The sequence below is a fragment of the Toxotes jaculatrix genome, chromosome 15 (genome assembly GCF_017976425.1).
Source record: "Toxotes jaculatrix isolate fToxJac2 chromosome 15, fToxJac2.pri, whole genome shotgun sequence".
Lineage (NCBI taxonomy): Eukaryota > Metazoa > Chordata > Actinopteri > Toxotidae > Toxotes > Toxotes jaculatrix.
The window spans coordinates 8586731-8605452 of record NC_054408.1 but is presented as its reverse complement, the minus strand read 5'-3'; the positions used below and the strand labels follow the sequence as shown (position 1 = coordinate 8605452).

General features: G+C 41.1%; 3 protein-coding genes across 4 annotated transcripts; 2 read left to right on the top strand and 1 right to left on the bottom strand.

Annotated features, from left to right (window-relative positions):
- The first annotated feature begins 204 nt into the window (after positions 1–204).
- Positions 205–10138, top strand: inpp4aa (inositol polyphosphate-4-phosphatase type I Aa). Of its 2 annotated transcripts, XM_041057213.1 has the most exons (23): positions 205–304; positions 408–452; positions 1212–1330; positions 1437–1553; positions 1682–1761; positions 1873–1990; positions 2543–2633; positions 2767–2914; positions 3467–3597; positions 3959–4063; positions 4174–4282; positions 4407–4424; positions 4555–4741; positions 5942–6223; positions 6313–6460; positions 6930–6962; positions 7421–7593; positions 7759–7882; positions 8200–8467; positions 8611–8708; positions 8820–8932; positions 9016–9170; positions 9251–10138. In XM_041057213.1, exons 1-23 carry the CDS (start codon positions 205–207, stop codon positions 9381–9383), a joined length of 2895 nt encoding a protein of 964 aa, XP_040913147.1. In that variant the 3' UTR covers positions 9384–10138. The 2 variants fall into 2 exon arrangements, with proteins under 2 accessions (XP_040913147.1, XP_040913148.1); XM_041057214.1 differs by lacking the exons at positions 4407–4424; positions 6930–6962 and having other exon boundaries at positions 5942–6098; positions 6159–6223.
- A 2677-nt stretch (positions 10139–12815) lies between these two features.
- On the top strand, positions 12816–16429 carry si:dkey-4e7.3 (uncharacterized protein LOC402865 homolog). The gene is made up of 7 exons (XM_041058036.1): positions 12816–12924; positions 13532–13626; positions 13843–14030; positions 14917–15096; positions 15170–15281; positions 15402–15538; positions 15691–16429. The coding sequence occupies exons 1-7, from the start codon at positions 12863–12865 to the stop codon at positions 16036–16038; spliced, it is 1122 nt and encodes a 373-aa protein (XP_040913970.1). The 5' UTR covers positions 12816–12862; the 3' UTR covers positions 16039–16429.
- Positions 16430–16464: 35 nt separating this feature from the next.
- LOC121194901 (cytochrome c oxidase assembly factor 5) lies at positions 16465–18426 on the bottom strand. The gene is made up of 3 exons (XM_041058037.1): positions 18197–18426; positions 17011–17094; positions 16465–16796 (listed from the first exon to the last, which is right to left on the bottom strand). The coding sequence occupies exons 1-3, from the start codon at positions 18296–18298 to the stop codon at positions 16755–16757; spliced, it is 228 nt and encodes a 75-aa protein (XP_040913971.1). The 5' UTR covers positions 18299–18426; the 3' UTR covers positions 16465–16754.
- Positions 18427–18722: the final 296 nt, after the last annotated feature.

The window sequence follows — 18722 nt, the reverse complement described above, 5'->3', positions numbered from 1 at the left end:
TGCTGATGATGTGCGCATTTGTGTGTTTCAGGTTTATCATTGACCAACGTGTGACTGCTCAGATCGACACACAAAGGGAACCAGTGTACGCGTTTCAAAGAGCTGACGTGACAGAAGACTTTTGAATCTGCGTCTGCTCGACATCGTTGTGCTCCACAGCTGCTTCATTCTAAAATCCATCCTCATCCCCGACGTGAACCCACCATGTCCGGGAAGGAGCGCAGCCCCCGCCATCGGCCGTGGTCGGTCTACCGGGCCAACACGTTTGATCTCTCAGCTGAGATGATGGGGTTGGCCCTCTCGGGTAACTAAGTAACTGCTACCATGGTAACCTGTTTACTTCACTGATGATGAAATAACAGGGCATTTAAAAAGAGCTTCTCCACCTCTTTGTCTATATCTTACAGGCAACAGTCAGGATCCAGACGAGCCTGTACTGGAGTTTAGTGTTGGTAAGTTGAGGAGATGCACTGCTGCACATTACATGTACATTTCACACATTTCACTTTGGAAGGTCCTTACTTGTGAACTTCACAATTAACATGAAAAGAGCCAAAGCGACAATGAACTGATTGTAGTTACTACAATAGCGACACAGGCAGATATTGTCTGTGAGTCCAAAACATGGTGTTGCTTCTTCTACTCCACGGTTGTGTTATTGCCATCCAAAAACAATCGGCCAGTGGGCCACACTGTTGCACTGGGTTTTCCTCCATTGTGATAAACTATTGTGCTCATTGTGATGAGCACAATAGTTTATTCAGTCCAAATGTTCTCACTCAATGCCCAGCTGTTAAAGGAAATTACTGACCCTCTTCTAACAGTGAAATTGTATCCACTAATTGGATTTGATCCCCTAATCAATATTTCTGTATCAACAAATGACTCTGTGTAATGTAGTGTTGCTCACAGTGACAGGCTTAGACTCACTATTATCACCAAACGTCTGAAGTTACACTGACCTCTGTGATATGATGCTGCTCTAAAGGGTGATGTTTCTCGTCAGCGATTTGCTCATCATTCGTGTCGAAAGACTTGTTTAATTTTTTTTTGTTGTTCAACCTGAACGCATCACTGTAAACAAACGCTGCTCATCGAGTGCTAACAACTCAGAAATACTGTATTACATTTCTCCCATGGCCAAGGATTAGTGACCATCCCACTAGTAAATCCCAGAGTTTGTAATCTCTTCCTGCGTTTATGTGTTGCAGCCTGCAGTGAACTGGTTACGCCGTCTCTGGATCGGAAGCCAACCAGCTTTGTCGCCGTCAGCTGCACCACGCCGCCCCAGGCCTTCTGGACCAAGCATGCTCAGACTGAAATCATTGAGGTGCACCATTGCTTGCTTGCCCCCTTCTTCCTTCCTTCCTGCTGTTGAAGACTTCAAAACCATTTCACCCTTCTCTTTCTCTCTCTCTCTCTGTGTTTTTCTCCAGGGAACCAGTAACCCCATCTTCCTGAGCAGTATAGCTTTCTTTCAGGACTCTCTGATCACTCAGCAGACTCAGGTCAAGCTTTCTGTCTACGATGTGAAGGACCGCTCACAGGGCACGGTAACCCCCAACCTGAGAATAATTTCTTACAAAACCACTCCTTTGCCTTTAATTACTAAAACCTTTACAGTCTACGTTTTTATGGATGAGTTTTTTTAATCCTTTGTTTATGTGTTTCTATGTGATAGATGTACATGCTTGGTTCGGCCATGTTTTCCGTGAAGGAGCTGCTGCAGGACAAACACCACAGACTGCACCTGACTCTCAGGTATCAGGCAGACATACAGTGATACACAAATGCAAATGACAAAGTGATATCAATTGCATGCTGGATCTGGGCTCAGGGATGTTTAATGTACTTGATGTCGCTGTGTTTCAGGTCAGCCGAGAATGAGCGTGTGGGCAACATCACCGTCATTGCCTGGCAGATAGAGGAGAAGCGTGAGCAGAGAGCTCCTGTTGCAAGACTACAGAGAGGAGACACTGTTAATGGAAGAGTGAGTGATCAAGAAAAAAATCCCTTTTTTAATGAGAACAAGCTAGAAATACTTGATGTTGCTAATGTTTTTTTTCCATGAAAGCTTTGAAAGCTGAAACAGTTAAGTGCTTAGCGATAATAAATACTGATAATCAATGCATCATTTAATTCACTTTTCTAGTGAAGAAGCCAAACATCTCTCAGTTCCAGCTTCTGAATTTAGATCTTCTGCTTTTATGTTTTATTTCATAGTACACTGAATAGCTTTAGGAAACAAGCTATTTATTGGCATCATCTTGGGCTTTTGAAAGTTGTGATGGGCATGTTTTACTGTTTTCTGACTTTTTTTAGGCCAAATAATTAATCCCAAAATCAAGAAAATAATCAGCTGGTGAATTGGGAATGAAAATAATAGAATTAGTCTTATTGTTTTAAGGAGCCGAGTTGTTACATTACTGTTTTCTTTATTGTTTTGTGTGTGTGTGTGTGTGTGTGTGTGTGTGTGTGTGTGTGTGTGTGTGTGTGTGTGTGTGTGTGTGTGTGTGTGTGTGTGTGTGTGTGTGTGGAACAGATGGTTCTCCCTGTTGATGAAAGCCTGACTGAATCCATGGGTATTAAATCCAAGTCTTCATCTCTGTGTAAAGACCCACTACTAAAGGCTGGTGAGTTTGTGAACCATATGAACCAAATATGCTTCATATGGACAAATATATGTCAGAGTTTAGTAAAAAGTGACATCTGGATTGCCCTGTCATTTTGATTCACTGCTGTGATAGCATGTTCTCTCTGCTTCAGTGTTTGGTGGTGTCATGTCGCGGACGTACCGTTTCCCCACCACGGATGGCAACCACCTACGTATTCTGGAGCAGATGGCAGAGAGCGTGCTCTCCCTGCACATTCCTCGACAGTTTGTCAAACTGCTGCTGGAGGAAGATGCCGTCAGGTAACATCTGAAAATTGTCTTGATATGGCTGAGCAGAACATAAATATCTGGCCATAGGAGCAAAAGGGTGTGGTAGTGGGACAGTGGTTTCCAACCTTGTGACCCTTGAACAGAAAGCAGTGTCTACTTGCTGGCGTCAGCCTAGAGTCCAACTTTCGTCCGACTTTTCTTAGTCTTAGGGTTATTTTTTTTACTTGGTCTTGTCTTAGACCCAGCAAACATAACATAAACATCTTTTTCATATCTCCTTGGGGATATTACACTGAAACTTGTGTGTGCTTTGTTAATTGAGTGTGCTATTGTGAACAGTATATTCTTTGTGTACACTATTATTGGATCATCATCATCATATGGTCAAAGCAACATTATCATTACGACACCCACTGCTGCCATTTTCTTAATAGTTGCTTGTAATGTTTGTAATTTGAGGAGTCGGAAATGCTCAGCTGCTGTGTGTATACCACAGACTTTAACTGAACAAGCTGCACAAACAGCGAGATCATCAGTGCATCAGCTGGATATCTTGTTCATTAATGCCTTTGTGTTCCACAGGGTGTGTGAGCTGGAAGAGCTGGGTGAGCTGTCTCCATGTTGGGAAAACCTCCGGAGGCAGATTATCACTCAGTACCAGACCATCATCCTCACCTACCAGGAGACCATAAGTGACCTGCATGAATATAAAGGTTAGAACCACACAATAATCACATCATTTTAAAGAGGCACTGATTTTACATATCAAAACGTAGGCTGAGGATAGTTACAGCTTTACAAACTAGGGGATTTGAGTTTAAAATATATGGGCATTTGTGAGGCAGGAAGGGTCCAATGAAAAGATTTGATTATTGACTATTCACCTTTTTTGTAAAGAAATCTATCTCTCACAAGTCCCTTAACAAAGTGGACTACTAGATAAGTTGGAGTGCCTCTTTAAGTAAAAAAAAAAAAATAAAAAAATCAATGTTCCAAAAAATAAACTTTTATTATCTATACCCCCATGATATTCAGAGATAGATAACCTCGTTCCTCCTTTCTGTTCCCTCTCAGGCCCTTCATTTAAGTCAAGCACCTTGAAAGCTGAGAGGAAGTTGGAGTTCATTCCCACTAACCTGCACATCCAGAGGATGAGAGTACAGGGAGAGTCTGGTTATGGTAGGCATTTGTGCACTTACGTTTGTACATGTCCAGACTTTTAATAACACAGTTTATTCAAAATCTTATTTCTTATTCTCTTATTATTGTCCCACTGTCCCTCCAATCAGACCGGACATATGATGTTGTGACTATTGGTGCTCCGGCAGCACATCATCAGGGCTTTAAAGGCTGCGGCCTCCGTAAACTGCTACACAAGCTTGAGGAAGCCAGGAAACAGTGAGTAGAAGCAAAGCAAAAAAATGCATGGTTCTTGTTCTTTGAGTGTCATGGTGTTGTTGGATTTTACATGTGATTGATTAATCTTTGTTTGTGATTTATTTTTTTCACCCTAACAACTCAGCACTTATGAGGAGGAGAGGTAAGATTATGTGAAGTAGTTTACAGGTGTTTTGTTTGTGTGTTTTTGTTATTGTTGTGTACACAACACTTGTTCCACAAATTATTTTCTGCTCTCTATCTCTGTCTTTCACACCAATGCGCACCCAAAGCTCTTCTGGCTCTGCCTCAAAGACGATGGCATACCAGCCTCAGGATATCGTGAAAGCAAAGGAGCTGATTGGTCATATTAACACTCTTAAGACGCAAGTGTGTTACTACACTGAACGTCTGTCACGAGCGGCGAAGGAACGCTCAGCCAACGCTCTGGAGAGAACCCTGGCCATCCTAACAGAGAAGGTAAGACAGCACTCAGAGGAAATGGAGACAGTCAGTCAATCTCACAGCACTCTGTCTTGTGTCTTTCACTTTCAATCCCCCGTCTGGCTGATTTTTTTAAATCTCTACTCTTATTGTGATTGTGTGGACACAAACTGTTCTTACAGACTATAAATGTCTTTAAATTAAATTTTGACAGTCAAGTGCAGTGAAAACAACTATATTTTTTACGTCTTGCACAAGCACAAGAAATGTTTTAATGTAAAAATAGACAAGATATCAGTGTTTTATGGTGTAAAAAATATTTATAATATAAATATTTTCCATAACTAACAAAGGGGGAAAAAATTATTATAATCACAAGCGTGTCACGACTATGGGAGGCAAGGACTAGGACCCAAATGCACGACCCCTCAGACGTAGTCCAAAATAATAATTATTTATTCGAACAAAGTATCAACAGAAAATCACTCACGAAGGAGGAAGGCAAACCAACTGGACAAAGTAGCAAACAAAGATCACCCATAAATGGGAAAAAGGCACTAAAACAAAAGTTACAAAACGTGAACACAAAATCACTCTTACGAGGAGAAAGACTAAGCAATGAACAAAACCTAAGAAACGAAGTAACAAATTAATAGAAAACCTGACCTGGGAAACGATGACTTGGGGAAAACAAGATCTCTGGACAAGAAATGAGACTAGAGACAAAGGCATGAGACAGAACAAGGGACACGGCATGAAACACAGCAGGTGACAAAAGCATGAGACAACACATATGACAACGACATCAGACAAAACAAACTGACACTGGACAAGAGGAAACGCAGACTATATATACACAACAGGTAAGGGGAAACAGGTGGAAACAATTAGGGCGGGGAAAACAATTACAAAAGCGGGAAACAAGACAAAGGCAGGAAGTAAAACCAGACAAGATACACAAGGGCAATGATTTCAAAATACAACCGGAACTCACAAGACAATATAGACACCAGACAAAAACATAACATAAATTACAGACTATGACAGTAAGTAAAACGAGACATGATACACAAGAAATAAACTTTCCAAAATAAAACTAAACTGAAACTGAAAATGTCCAAAAGTCCACCAAAGGGTTCCAAAAACAGCCCCCTTAGGGGCTAGTCATGACAAAGCGTTTTCAACCTCATTTTTAATGTCATGGTTTATGAATTTTAAAAAGCAATCTTTGCACAGACTCGTCAGTTGGTGACCGTGTGCGACTCCAAGGTCCTGTCCTCGGCCATCCTCTCCCTGGCAGCTGCCCGCCCAGTGTTCGCTCAGCAAGGCACCCCGTCCCCGTCCTCCTCCTCCCTCTCACCCTCCTCTCGCTCCCCCTCCCGCTCCCCGTCTCGTCACCCCACTTCTCCATCTCGCGCTACCACCTCGCCCTCCCGCCACGCAGCTCCTCCAGAGTCCAGCGAAGGGAGTAAAAACAAGCGGGCCTCCTTGCAGGCAGATTTGCACGAGGAGGAGTGGGTAAGAGAAAGTCGGTCTGCCTTTTTAATGTGTTATATGTTTTGTTTTTTTAATCTGAGCTAACTTCATTTGCATTCGTTTGTGTGCAGGAGAAGGACTGGTTAAATGTTGATAAGAGCCTGGAGTGTGTGATCCAGAGGGTGGACAGGCTGCTGCTGCGAGACAGTCTTCAGAGCGACAGTAGCTCTGAGGATGTCTTCCTGCTCACCAATGAGAAGCCAAGTAACACCAAGAAAGGTACACACACACACACACAGACGAAGATTTGCTGTATAGTCTGTGAATGAGGTACAATCATACATTCATGTACTGATTGATCTCACCAATCAATAAAGTTCTATGAACCTGAATCTGAAGGATTCATGCAAAAGTGTCACTCTCATGAGGTATCCATAGTAACTAGGAAGCTTTCTGGATTCATCCTCAGCATAAAAACAAGGATTTATCCATCATCATCATCATCATCATCATCATTACTGCAATCAGCACATCATCTTCCATTATCATCACTATCCTTGCATCCACCACAAAATTGTCATCGTCATCCTCTCACCAGACTCCTCCATCCAGCTGATCACATCTGTAGGTTCATAATCACTGCTTTAGTGCTGTTGGGTGTTAAAAAAATATGTTGAGTTGAAAGTACAACATTAATTTTATTTTTATCTAAATTTTCCTTTTTTTTTTTTCTTTCTCCCATTTGTAGATAGCAGCCCAGAAGTAGAAAAGACATCCCCAGGTGAGAGTGATATTTCCTTTACAAATAAATGTGTGCGTGAAGGAGAATTACACAAAAATTGCCACTACAATGCAATCACTCCATTCTGCTGAAAACAGAATTCAGAGGTATGCAGACCTGACAGCCTGACAGCTACATGTCTGAACATGGGTTCTCTGAATAGGCTGAAAGACCTTGCTCTGACCACTAAAGTAAAATGGATATATTAATAGTTTAGGGACATTATGGCAGTTTGCAGTGAAGTATATGGTATCAGTCATTCTCTTTTGGGCCAAATATAATGTGATGAATTGATCAATAAATGTAGTTAAGACATTTTAATAGATTGGATTTCAATAATTTCAAATACTTCAAAAGTCTGTAAATGCAGAAGCACGAAACCTTTTTGGTTGAAGATGTAGACGCACCCTCTTTGTCTATTAGTATGTGTGTGTGTGACCTGTGTGCTGTGTCTGCAGGTGAGTGGAGCGACGCCCTGTATCCTCTCCTCACCACACTGACAGACTGTGTGTCTCTGATGAGTGACAAAGCCAAGAAAGCCATGGTGTTTCTACTGATGCAGGACAGCGCCCCCACCATCGCCATGAGCCTCACCCTGCAGTACCGCCGCGATGTTGTCTTCTGCCAGACGGTCTGTCCGCCTCTACGTCCCACTTCTACCTGCTCTAGCCTTCCATACATATGTAGTTTTTTTTTTTTTTTTTGAAAGTTAATATGTCATTACACAGTTTTCTGAATATGGAAACAAAAACATGACTATGTATCGCTGTATTGATATGAGCTGTGCTTCTTACAGCTGACGGCTCTGATCTGCGGCTTCATTCTCAAGCTGAGGAACTGTCTGTGTGACTCAGGCTTCCTCAGGCAGCTACACACCATCGGCTTACTGGTGCAGTATGAGGGCCTGCTAAGCACCTATGGTAACTTGTGTGTGAATGTGTATGATTTGGTAACCAGTGATAGGAAAATGGTACAACACAAAGCAACATTTTTTTTGGCTTCTGGAGTTGTTTACAAATTGTAAAGGCTTTAATTTTAATGGTGATGTAATGGTGATGAATTGGTGCTGCCTGCATTAAAACCTTCTGTAACCTTCTGTTTAACATGCAGGACTGTTCTTTGTGTTACTTTTATGAATGATATATAATTTGGGTTGTGAATGTTGGTTTGTTATCACAGATACCTGTGTGAATTAATGTCATCATGAACGTCTGTACTGACTTTTTGTTTCTTAAAGGGGAGGAACTGGCCATGTTAGAGGACATGAGCGTCGGAGTGATGGACCTGAGAAATGTCACCTTCAAAGTTACCCAAGCAACTTCGGGTTTCGCCCCGGACATGCTGCCGGTGATCACAGGAAACAGGAACGGCTTCAACGTCAGGGTTCCAATGCCTGGATCGATGTTTGACACACTGCCACGAGAGATCCAGAACGGGATGCTGCTGCGTGTGCAGCCCGTCCTGTTCAACGTGGGGATAAACGAACAGCAGACGCTGGCTGAGAAGTGAGTCACTGAGACAAGAGGAAAGGTTAAGAACAAAAAATGAAAATCACAATTTTGTTTGAATAATTCAATGAGCAGCAGGACAGTAACAGACTGAGTGATTGACATCAAAGTTTCGGCTCTAATACCGTACATGTTTCCAGATTTGGAGATACCTCCCTACAAGAAGTCATCAACATGGAGAGCATGACTCGCCTCAGCTCATACTATGACCAGTTTAAAGAAGTCCTGCCAGAAGACTGTGAGTCTGCATACGTACGACAAACCTTTATCAGAAAGAAAAATGTCTCTTTCATCATTTTAATTTTCATATTTCACCCACCTCATCATTCCCCCTCTGTTATCTCCTCAGGCCTCCCTCGCTCCCGCAGCACCACCAGTCTGTCTGAGCTGCTCAAACTGCTGAGCCAGAATGTGAATGCCAAGAAAAGCAAGAACGTGGAGATTTTGTGGCAGGCAGCTGAGGTAGACTTGCTTTGCTTGTCTTCATTTTCAGCCCCCAAACGTAAAACCTCTGTCTGTCTAATGTTTTTCTCTAAATGCTAAAGGTATGTCGCCGCTTGAATGGAGTGCGTTTCACCAGCTGTAAGAGTGCCAAGGACCGCACAGCCATGTCTCTAACCCTGGAGCAGTGTCAGATCCTGCAGCAGGAGCATGCCCTGGCCCCACAGGTCTTCTACCAGGCTTTGGACTGTATGCGCAGGTCAGTCCCTGCACCAAATCTTATTAGAAAAGTAATGTTTTGGCAACAGTGAATAATGCATCAGTTCTGTTTCTCCACAGCGAGGGCTGCAGGAGAGAGAACACCATGAAGAATGTGGGATGTCGTAAATACGCCTTTAACTCTCTCCAGCTCAAGGCCTTTCCAAAACAATATCGCCCTCCAGAGGGGACATACGGGAAAGTCGAGACCTAAATGGACACTTCTTTCTGGAGGAAACCAAAAGACTGAAGGGGATAATGATGATGGCACCAAGCAAAGAAAAATACGAACACAAACTGTAACAACAGCCCTTTGTTTTGTGCTTAGTCACTGTTAAGATTATTAATGTCCAAGTGCCAGTGCTACTGTAGATTGTTTTATCGCAGTTCCCTCTCTTTTCTCAGTAGTACTAGAATGACACAGGTTTCACAGCCAATTCACACACAACAACAGTAAAGATATAGCTTTCTGTGTTACATCATAGCCAGTGTGCAGACACCACTGTGAGCTGCTGTACCAGCAGCAGCAGCAGGAGGCATACAGCCACTATGGATTTGAGTCATTTTAACCTCCTTAGACGTAAGATGTGAAAATGTCTCAGCCTTTAGAAAGATGAAGTGGGTTGAAGGTAGACATATCCATACATGTGCAAGCTGCTTTTATTTAAAGTTATTAATCAGTCAGTTACAGGATAAGGCAAGTGACAGTCTGTATTTTTCTTACTGTCAACAAATCCTGTGCAGAGACCAAAACCAGCAATGAATTTATCCAACTAACAAGAATTTTCTATCTATCCAAAGCCTGATATATCTTACTAATCTGATGCCATAGAGTCGTATTGTTGTCCACAGCCTATTAAAAACACATCAGTGAGCTACATTGTCGCAATGGCTAACATGTTCCTTCGTCACAGTGAATGTGGGCACTGTGGCTTTGAGCCAATCCCATGTACGCCATCCTACTGCTAGTAATCCACCTGTAAAAATAGTCCCCAGTGAATTCTCAACACATGTTCTTTTCTTGGGATTTGTTGACAATAGAATAAAAATGCAAAACATAGCACCAGCCTCATTCTTTAAAGGCTACACCGGGTAAAACTTACATGTAGAATTCATTCATTTTAAGCCTAAATAACAAAGTGGGACTGTGCTGAAATTGCCAAATAAATTCACCTTATCTGTCAAGTATGGTCAGTTCTGCAACAACCTAATGGAAGGAGTCAAATATGAGACAATGTAAAAACAATGTAACCTCCTTTCTGCCATTTGGAGGTGCCCACATGTAAAGCTGCCTAATGTAGCTTTAAATCCAAAGTAGCCAACACAGCGGACCATCAGCTTTATCAAGACTTCTGTCTTTGCCTGTTAAGACGTTTCTTTGGACCTACACTGCACTGCAGGATGACCACTGTTAAAGTCAAAGCACTTACTTGATTTATTTCAGTGCTTTTAGCCTGTTGTCTGTCATCTTCCTCCCACTGTCTCTCCTCATCTGTCTTCTTTAATCACATAACTATTTAACACAGTATCACTCTCTACAATAAGCACAGATCTTTAAGAAGTACTTATATCACACTACTCACTGACATGTGTAATACACTGATGTCTTATGTGATTTCTGAGGTTCTTCTGATACTACGATAGAGGCATTGATGGGAAACTGATTCGCAGATCATGGGCTTGAGAAGTGGGGCACCACTTTATTCTGTAATTCTAAAATATCTACAGTTACAGATATTTAAGATATTTCTGCAGGTTATATGCAGCACAATAATGGTTCAATAGCCCTTCAAACTTGGGTTTTTATATTTTTAAGTGTGTGTTTTCAGTTTTAAAGCGCTCATTTGAATTATGCAGAACTTTGTGATCAAAATTGGGTAAAAACTTTAACCTGCATGAAGATTAAAAAAAAAAACCTTACTGCTTACTGTTTAAGCTGTGTACTGTTGCAACTAAGAGTACCAACGAGCACTTGATAAATGTTTTTAGACTGAAAGTGAAATAATGCATATTGCATTATTATAACCACCATCAACACCACCTCTTCTGTTTCAGTTTACCACCTACAGGCTCCAGTGTATCGTACTGTACAAAACTTTTAGAGACAGTGGATTTTATTCTGAAGATGTTATTTTGCTTACAGGTATTTATGTTGATACGGCTGCTGTTCTCAAATGCTGTTATAGTTTTATCCATTGTTACTGAGTAAGTTATGACCTTGTTTTGATCGGTTATACGTGCACATAGGTTGGACAGGGGAGTTTGGGCGATGCCTGCACCCCCATAGAGGTATGAACTGAAACTGGATAATGAATAAAAGCTTGTCGATAACAGTTTATTGTGTCTGGGAATTAAATGAGACGTCATGGTTTGTGAATTGGGCTATAACAATTTCCTCCTAATGAATTTGTTTAAATTGCTTCAGAGAAAAGCATCTTAAAGAACTAGGCCCACATTAACATTAAATTCCCTAAGTATATCATTATCTCCATTTTTATATTTTTCCCTCTCAATCCAAGCTCCTGGTCAAAGCTTAAGCACCTAAGACAAAGTAGGTAGCTGCCCCGGGGTCCCAGACTTACAGTTCCCCCAAAATCTCCACATTCAGTGTGTATACATTGTTGCCCATAAAGTTGGAATAATTTACCTCTTCTCATGAAATGATTGTGATAATGTGATTTATTCTTGATAGATAGATAAAGTGTATATCTTCTCAAAACCTTATTGATCAGTCTCTTACAGTGTGATTACTAATGTGTATAAATAGGAATAAAAAGAAAAATGTGTCTGAAAACAAAATTATTCCAACTTTAAGTGCAACAGTGTACCATTTCTGGAGATTTTGATAACTACAAATATGTTTAGGAACATGCAAAACCAATATCAGAGGAAATATCACTGGTTTGGTTGGTTAGACTTCTTATCAGAGACAATGACAAAGCTATGCTCAAGATTACATTCGGTCACTGGACTCTGTACAAATCAGTGTGATAAAGTACCATTTCCTGAAAGACCCATCAAAGGTGGAGACTGTGGCAAATGTCAATCAGATACAGCCTGTGGACACCCACACAGTCCACCCACAAGCCTAACAGGGCTTTTTCATGGACTTGCCATAGTAGAAAGGGCACAGTTGCTCCACATAACATTAACAGAGACTCTATTCTATCCAGTGAATGCATCATATAGACTGACTGGTGACTCTCTCCAGAAGTTTTTATTTGGCTGGTTGGTTCAACTGTATAGAAAATATATTAGCACGTATAAAAGAAACCAAAATAAACGACAAACAACAACAAAAGAAATCTCTATGTGAGCATGTTAGTTCAGACAATTTTGGTGGAAAAAAAAACAAAACAAAAGAAAACAGAAAAAAACAACATCAACAAGCATTTCCGGAAATGGCGTCTTTGCCAAAGATTGTCTAATATTAAAGAAGAATCACTTCAACACTCAAACAATGACCCACTTTCCAGTCCGAAAACATCGGCATCCAGAGCTGCAATTAAACCGTTAATGAATAATTCTTCCCTGCTTGAAAAAAGACATATCTAAAATATCATACACCATACAGTGTGAACGGGTGCTACTACACTGCTCGGCTTGCTTCTCGATGTAGTTCTCGGTGTGCAGAATTCCCGGCGGAGTGGGACCTCTTTCTATTGCCCTCCTCTCAGGTCGGTATGTGTCTACATGGCGGTGGTTTTTCGATGCGTTGCGGCGACTGCGTTCATTTCCAGCAGCTCTGTGTGGAGGTGAGCAGATCTTAAACACTGAAGAACAGCAAAGACTCAGACCTTTGCTGCGCGTTCATATTTCTTTATAACAGCTATCATGTCAGTCGTTAGTGTTTCTGTTGAGTATTTTATATCAAAGGGCGCGTGAAAGACATTTTCATACTCTTCAATATAGAAATGACTGAAATGTCTTGTAAATATATTGATTGTTTTTATGTTCAATCTGGGAATTAAACCAACTCAATGATCAATGTTCCTTTTAAGATAGTAATTTCCTTTTAGTCATCGGGCTCTGTAAACATAAAGACATGTAGACAGCTTAAGGACATTTACTCAAATGATTTTGCAGGTAATACTTGTGTATTTAAATTCACTTCTTTGACTTCTGGGGTATTTACACAAAGGTTGTTTTAATATTACTCAAGAAGTATTTCCGCCTCTGATAGACACAAATACTTTTCCTTGTAAATCCTGTAATTTTGTGTTTATTCCACAACTGGTAAGAGATTTATTTTATTCTCTGGAGAAGGCCACCGAATCAGATTTGTTATGAACTTTTGCCTCCTATATTGTAACTCCTCCCATTGAGACCATCAGTTGTTGAGTTCCTTCTGGCCTGTCCAAGGTTGCTTGTTGCTGACTATCATTGGCTCCAGTCTGTGAGAGGAAGGGCACCAGCCGTCAAACATCACAGTTCATCAGTTCCACACTCAGCCTCTGGTAAGTGTTGTTCTGTGATTGCTTGCTTCTGTGTGTGATAGGTACACTGAATTACACAACAAGTTCAGCGTGATTGGTTCCAGTCATCTGTGTGCATATATAAAAGGTAAATGTTGATGTGATGTTACTGATTTACTAACAGAATTAAACACTAACCAGTTACATAAACAGTTAAAGTGTTTTGCTCTTTTTGGACTAAAGGTCTTTTCTTCACAGGGTCCATAATGAGTAAAAAGCTGCTGGTAGATGTAGACTGTGGGGTGGACGATGCTCAGGCCATCATGTTGGCGCTGGCTGCCCCCAACGTGGAGCTCCTGGGTATCACCTGTGTCCATGGAAACACCACAGTGGAGAATGTGTGTAAGAACACACTGCGCGTTCTGCAAGTCTGTAATAAACTCGAGGTGAGTGCAGCACTGGTGTGATTTTCTTTTTTAACATGTGACAAGCAGGGGTGCTGTTTATTAAACTGACCAACAATGAGTTGTTGTTCCTCAAGCCACATGACGTGCAGGAACCAAACAAACTGGACGACTGGAATGAGTTCAGTTAGCTTTAGTAGACAATTTTTGGTTGCATGAATTCACGTCAAGATCCAAACAACTGATTTTTAAAACAGAAAGAAATGGGAAATTCTTTGTAGTTTTGGTCTGCTGTTCTGAAAAGGAAATGAAAGCAGACATCTAACATGATATTATCATTGTTATGTTGAACAAAATCACAATTACTAATACTGATCAGATTTGGCATTAATCAACAAGGACATCAGTATCATCATTTGTTCCCCATCTCTCTCCCCTCATTTCCTGTCATTGCTGTCTATTCAAAGCATTAAATGTCCCCTAAAAAGGACCTTAGAAAAGGAGTATGTTATAGTAGTCCAAGCAGGTTCAACATCAAATACATGTGTGATTGCTGCATTTGTAGGAAAAATCAGTATAGCATAGTAATATCAAGTGTAATACATTTATAAGGAGAATGCTCAGAGGTTTATTGATGACAAAAAAATAGTAATTTGCAACACTTTCAGATGATTTAGGAACTTAACACTATTCACTGTTCAGTTTTCCAGTACCTACACATAATATTGTGATGTAGTAAACTTTCTGGAAATTTGTGTTCACAAATTATTAATGGCTCAAAAATTACGAGGTAGGAACATTTGTTTTTGGCTACGTCATTTAAGGTACCTCAGCACAATAATGTGAAAATCCTGTTTCCATGAACCAGTCTGAATTCGGAATAATTTGCACGATTGCTCCCTTTTCACCTTGTGTGCTCTTCTTTCAGATTCCAGTGTTTAAAGGTGCTGCTAAGCCTATTCTTGGGAAAAGGATTAGTGCGGGACACTTTCACGGACAGGACGGGCTGGGAGACGCTCCTGACCCCCATGCTCCCGGTCTGGACCTGGTTCAGAAGGAGGGCGCTGTGTCAGCCATGATCAGGATTGTCAGTGAAAACCCAGGAGAGGTGAGAGGTGTGGCAGAGCTCCATTTGTGCACACGTGTCTCTCGCAGGTCTTAAGTTTGTGTTTATTTCCCAGGTATCTCTGGTTGCCACAGCACCCCTCACCAACCTGGCTCTAGCTGTGAGGATGGATCCATCTCTGCCGAGCAAACTCAGAGGGCTATACATCATGGGAGGCAACACTGAATGTCAGTAAAAGAATCAGAGACTATGACTATTTTTCCTATGTTCAAATCGTTCTCTTTGTTCTGTTCACCCCACGTAACGCTGGAGTTCAGTGTGTAATCAGTTTTGTTTTGGTTTCCCAGCTCGAGGAAACACCACAGTGTGTGGTGAGTTCAATTTTGCTGCTGATCCAGAAGCTGCTTACATTGTACTGAACGACTACCTGTGCCCCACCTACTTGGCTTGCTGGGAGTTTACCTGCTATAGCAAGCTGCCCTGGGTAAGGATTTCTCTTTTACACATTCAAACTCATAGAGCAGATTTCTAACACAAATTTCAGCATATAACCTTGCTAACAATTTAATACATCAACAAAGACAAGAGAGAAATGTTGCGACCTCTCTGTGCTGACGTTTCTCCTGGTCTTGACAGGAGTTTTGTGATACCTGGCTGGCACTGGACTCCGATAAAGCTCGCTTCATGGCACGGATCTTCCGCCACAGCATCGAGGCATCACAAAGTGAGCGGGTCCAGAAGGAGCTTGTCGCTGGCACAGGTTTCATTTCCTGCGACTCATACGCCATGGCAGCCGCCATAGACGACTCATTCATACTAGAAAGCGACCAGTATCCAGTTAGCGTAGAGCTGACGGGCACACACACCAGAGGCATGATGATAGTAGATACTGTGGGCTTCATGAATAAGTCTCGCACGGCTGTCATCATTAAGAAGGTGGATATGGAGAAGTTCAAGCAGATGATGATGGCTGCTTTGAAATAGCACTTTTGAGTGTGGTAAGGAGACAGGAGTGACCACCATGTCTCTTTTTCTCTCCACACATTGTACCTCAGTCTGAAGGGGATTGTTTTTTTAAATGGATTTGTGTTCTTGCGGAAACTCTAGTCTGACAATTCACAAACCTCAGCTATTTCTATTTCCAGTAATAAATCAATATACTGTGTATAACAAATAGACTACTATAAAACCGTGTAACTGACAGCAAATTGTAACTTTGCACTGTTTCTAGCTGAAAGGGCCAGGGCAAGGACTTACTATATATGTGTACCTCAATTGTTTGAGGACATCATCATAAAAATAGCTTTGTAATACATTAAACATCCTATGATTCCGTCGCTTTTTTTAAAATCACATTAAATGTTGATAGAAAGTCTTTCTTTATGTTTTATTTATTTTACTTATCATAAAACACAAAATAACAAAGTACTTTTTTTTTTTTTTTGGAAGAAATCAAGAGCCAGTGACTGCTTCAGTTTTTTTTTCTCTCAGCGCTGCATTTTCCTCATGAGTTGGTAATCCTTTCAAGTGTCCGTGTGCATCATTCCCTCATGTTAGGTCATTTGATACCCACTTTCTTGACATGTCTTTCCACTGAGGTTTTAAAGCTGTACATACATTGACCCATGAACCAGCTTCCTTTGATTTAAATGGTTCGAAGTATGTATAGCTGATGGCAATTTCATTGTTCAGCTTGTTCCTCAATATCCTTTCCTTCCTCTGAATCTTGACCTTGTGTCCAGCTGTAGATAGAAGACATAGGCTGGTCAGTCTTTGCAGCACAGCTTAAAACATGAATCCTATATTATCTCTGCATGGGGAAGAATATGATTAAATTGAAACAGACTTTAAAACAGATGAAACAAGACATTTGTTTTAATAAGATAATATTTGCTTCACTCTGGGAAGATACAGCTTGCTGAAACATCAGGAAAGAGGAAGATTAAACAGACTTACCATTGACCTCTTGCACTCAAAGAATGACGTCTGCAGGGCTTTACAGTGGCCTTCCTTCAAACACTCACTGGGCAGTTTCCCCTCCTGAAAATTAAAGAAACCAGATGTAAATGTAAAATCTATAAATCTTTCCTTTCCCCAACACAAACTTTCACCTGTTTTTTCCAGTCCTTTCTTTATCTGGAACTGCACAGGTCTCACTCAACTCCCCATAAGACACACATCACATAGCTTTTGTTCAGAGGGGGAAAAAAAGACTGGGGTATACTAATTAATTTGCAGCCTTTAACGGTTTCCACCTGTACACGAGGGTTTTCCTACCAAAGACAACACAACTGTAAGGAAGAGGAACTATGTAAGAGTAAAGCTTGTAGTCAAGTGACAGAAAATTAACTGCACAATTTACTTAACCTTTTACTAGTCTTTCAGATTACAAAAAATAACAGAGAATAAAAAAATCGTCGTTGTTGGTCAGTTAATATATAATATATATAAAACATTACGTTCATGAACTGGGCGGAAAAAAAACGTGGGTCCAATGCATCGTCTACCATAATCCTGCTTAAGGGTCCTTGAGCAAGTCAGTCCCGGGTGAGGATCTACCCGGGAAATTTAGCAGTTAATTTATTCACCACGACGGAGACAGCGTTGAAATTCATTTTTAACACCGCCCTCAAACTCGTACTTTAACTCAACTTACCTAGCTATAGGTACCTAGCTATATTGACGCCGAACTGAAACAACGTCTCCCATCGATTCGACAAACACACATTATTAAATTGCCAGTCTTTTAAATGGAGTTTGGCGGAACGGAGAATGAGAGAACGGCGAGAAGCAGTAGCTCGAATCGCTACTATTTCACAAGCTTGGCTAGCCGAAAGCTAAGTCTTGTGTTTTACTTTCGAACAGTGTTTCTCATCCAGCTTTCGCCATCAGTAGCTGAGGATCTGGCTTAAATTGTGGTTAGTTGGTACAGGGTTGGTTGGTTGGAGTTCAAAATGAGAACAGATTCCGGCACAACAGCAGCATACTGATAACATATAATTTCCACGTGCGGTTTGACATAGGAACTTAACTCCAAGTTAATACAGACAGCTATTAAAACTACAGAGCAGCAGCCAACCTTCACACCTGTATTTCATCTGCATTTCAGACGTTATGACCGGAGGACATCTAGAGTACTTGCCTTTACGACGCAGTCGTGCTGAAGGAGACATGCCTTAAAGTCTTCTCTGATACCGGCGCAGGCTCTGTCATCCGTCTCTTTATCCTCGTAATATTTCGGCATTGTGCACAGCCCACTTTAACACCGCTAATACCTTATCAATAATCTCGCAAGAGCAAGAATCGCCTAGAAAATCGCAATGACATCGATGTTGTTATGAAAACTCGGAGCCACCATGTTCCCGAAACGGCATGATGGGAAAACGGAAATACGCGGCCCAAAGAAGTGCATGCTGGGAGAACTTGTAGTTTTTCCATGTAATTTGAAAAATATTCATTTGTCACCCTTCGTTTGTGAAAAGGTTATGAGGCTGTGTCAGCTGGATGTCGTGATCACATTTGCAATGTTTACAAATGAATTCATAACAAAGACAAAATGTATTTCTTTTGCCTGTTACTTCAAACCTGGGGATGCAGATGGTATGAGTAATGCGACTAGAACCAAATCATAACACAAAAAAAAGAAATGGCCATGACTTCTAACAACT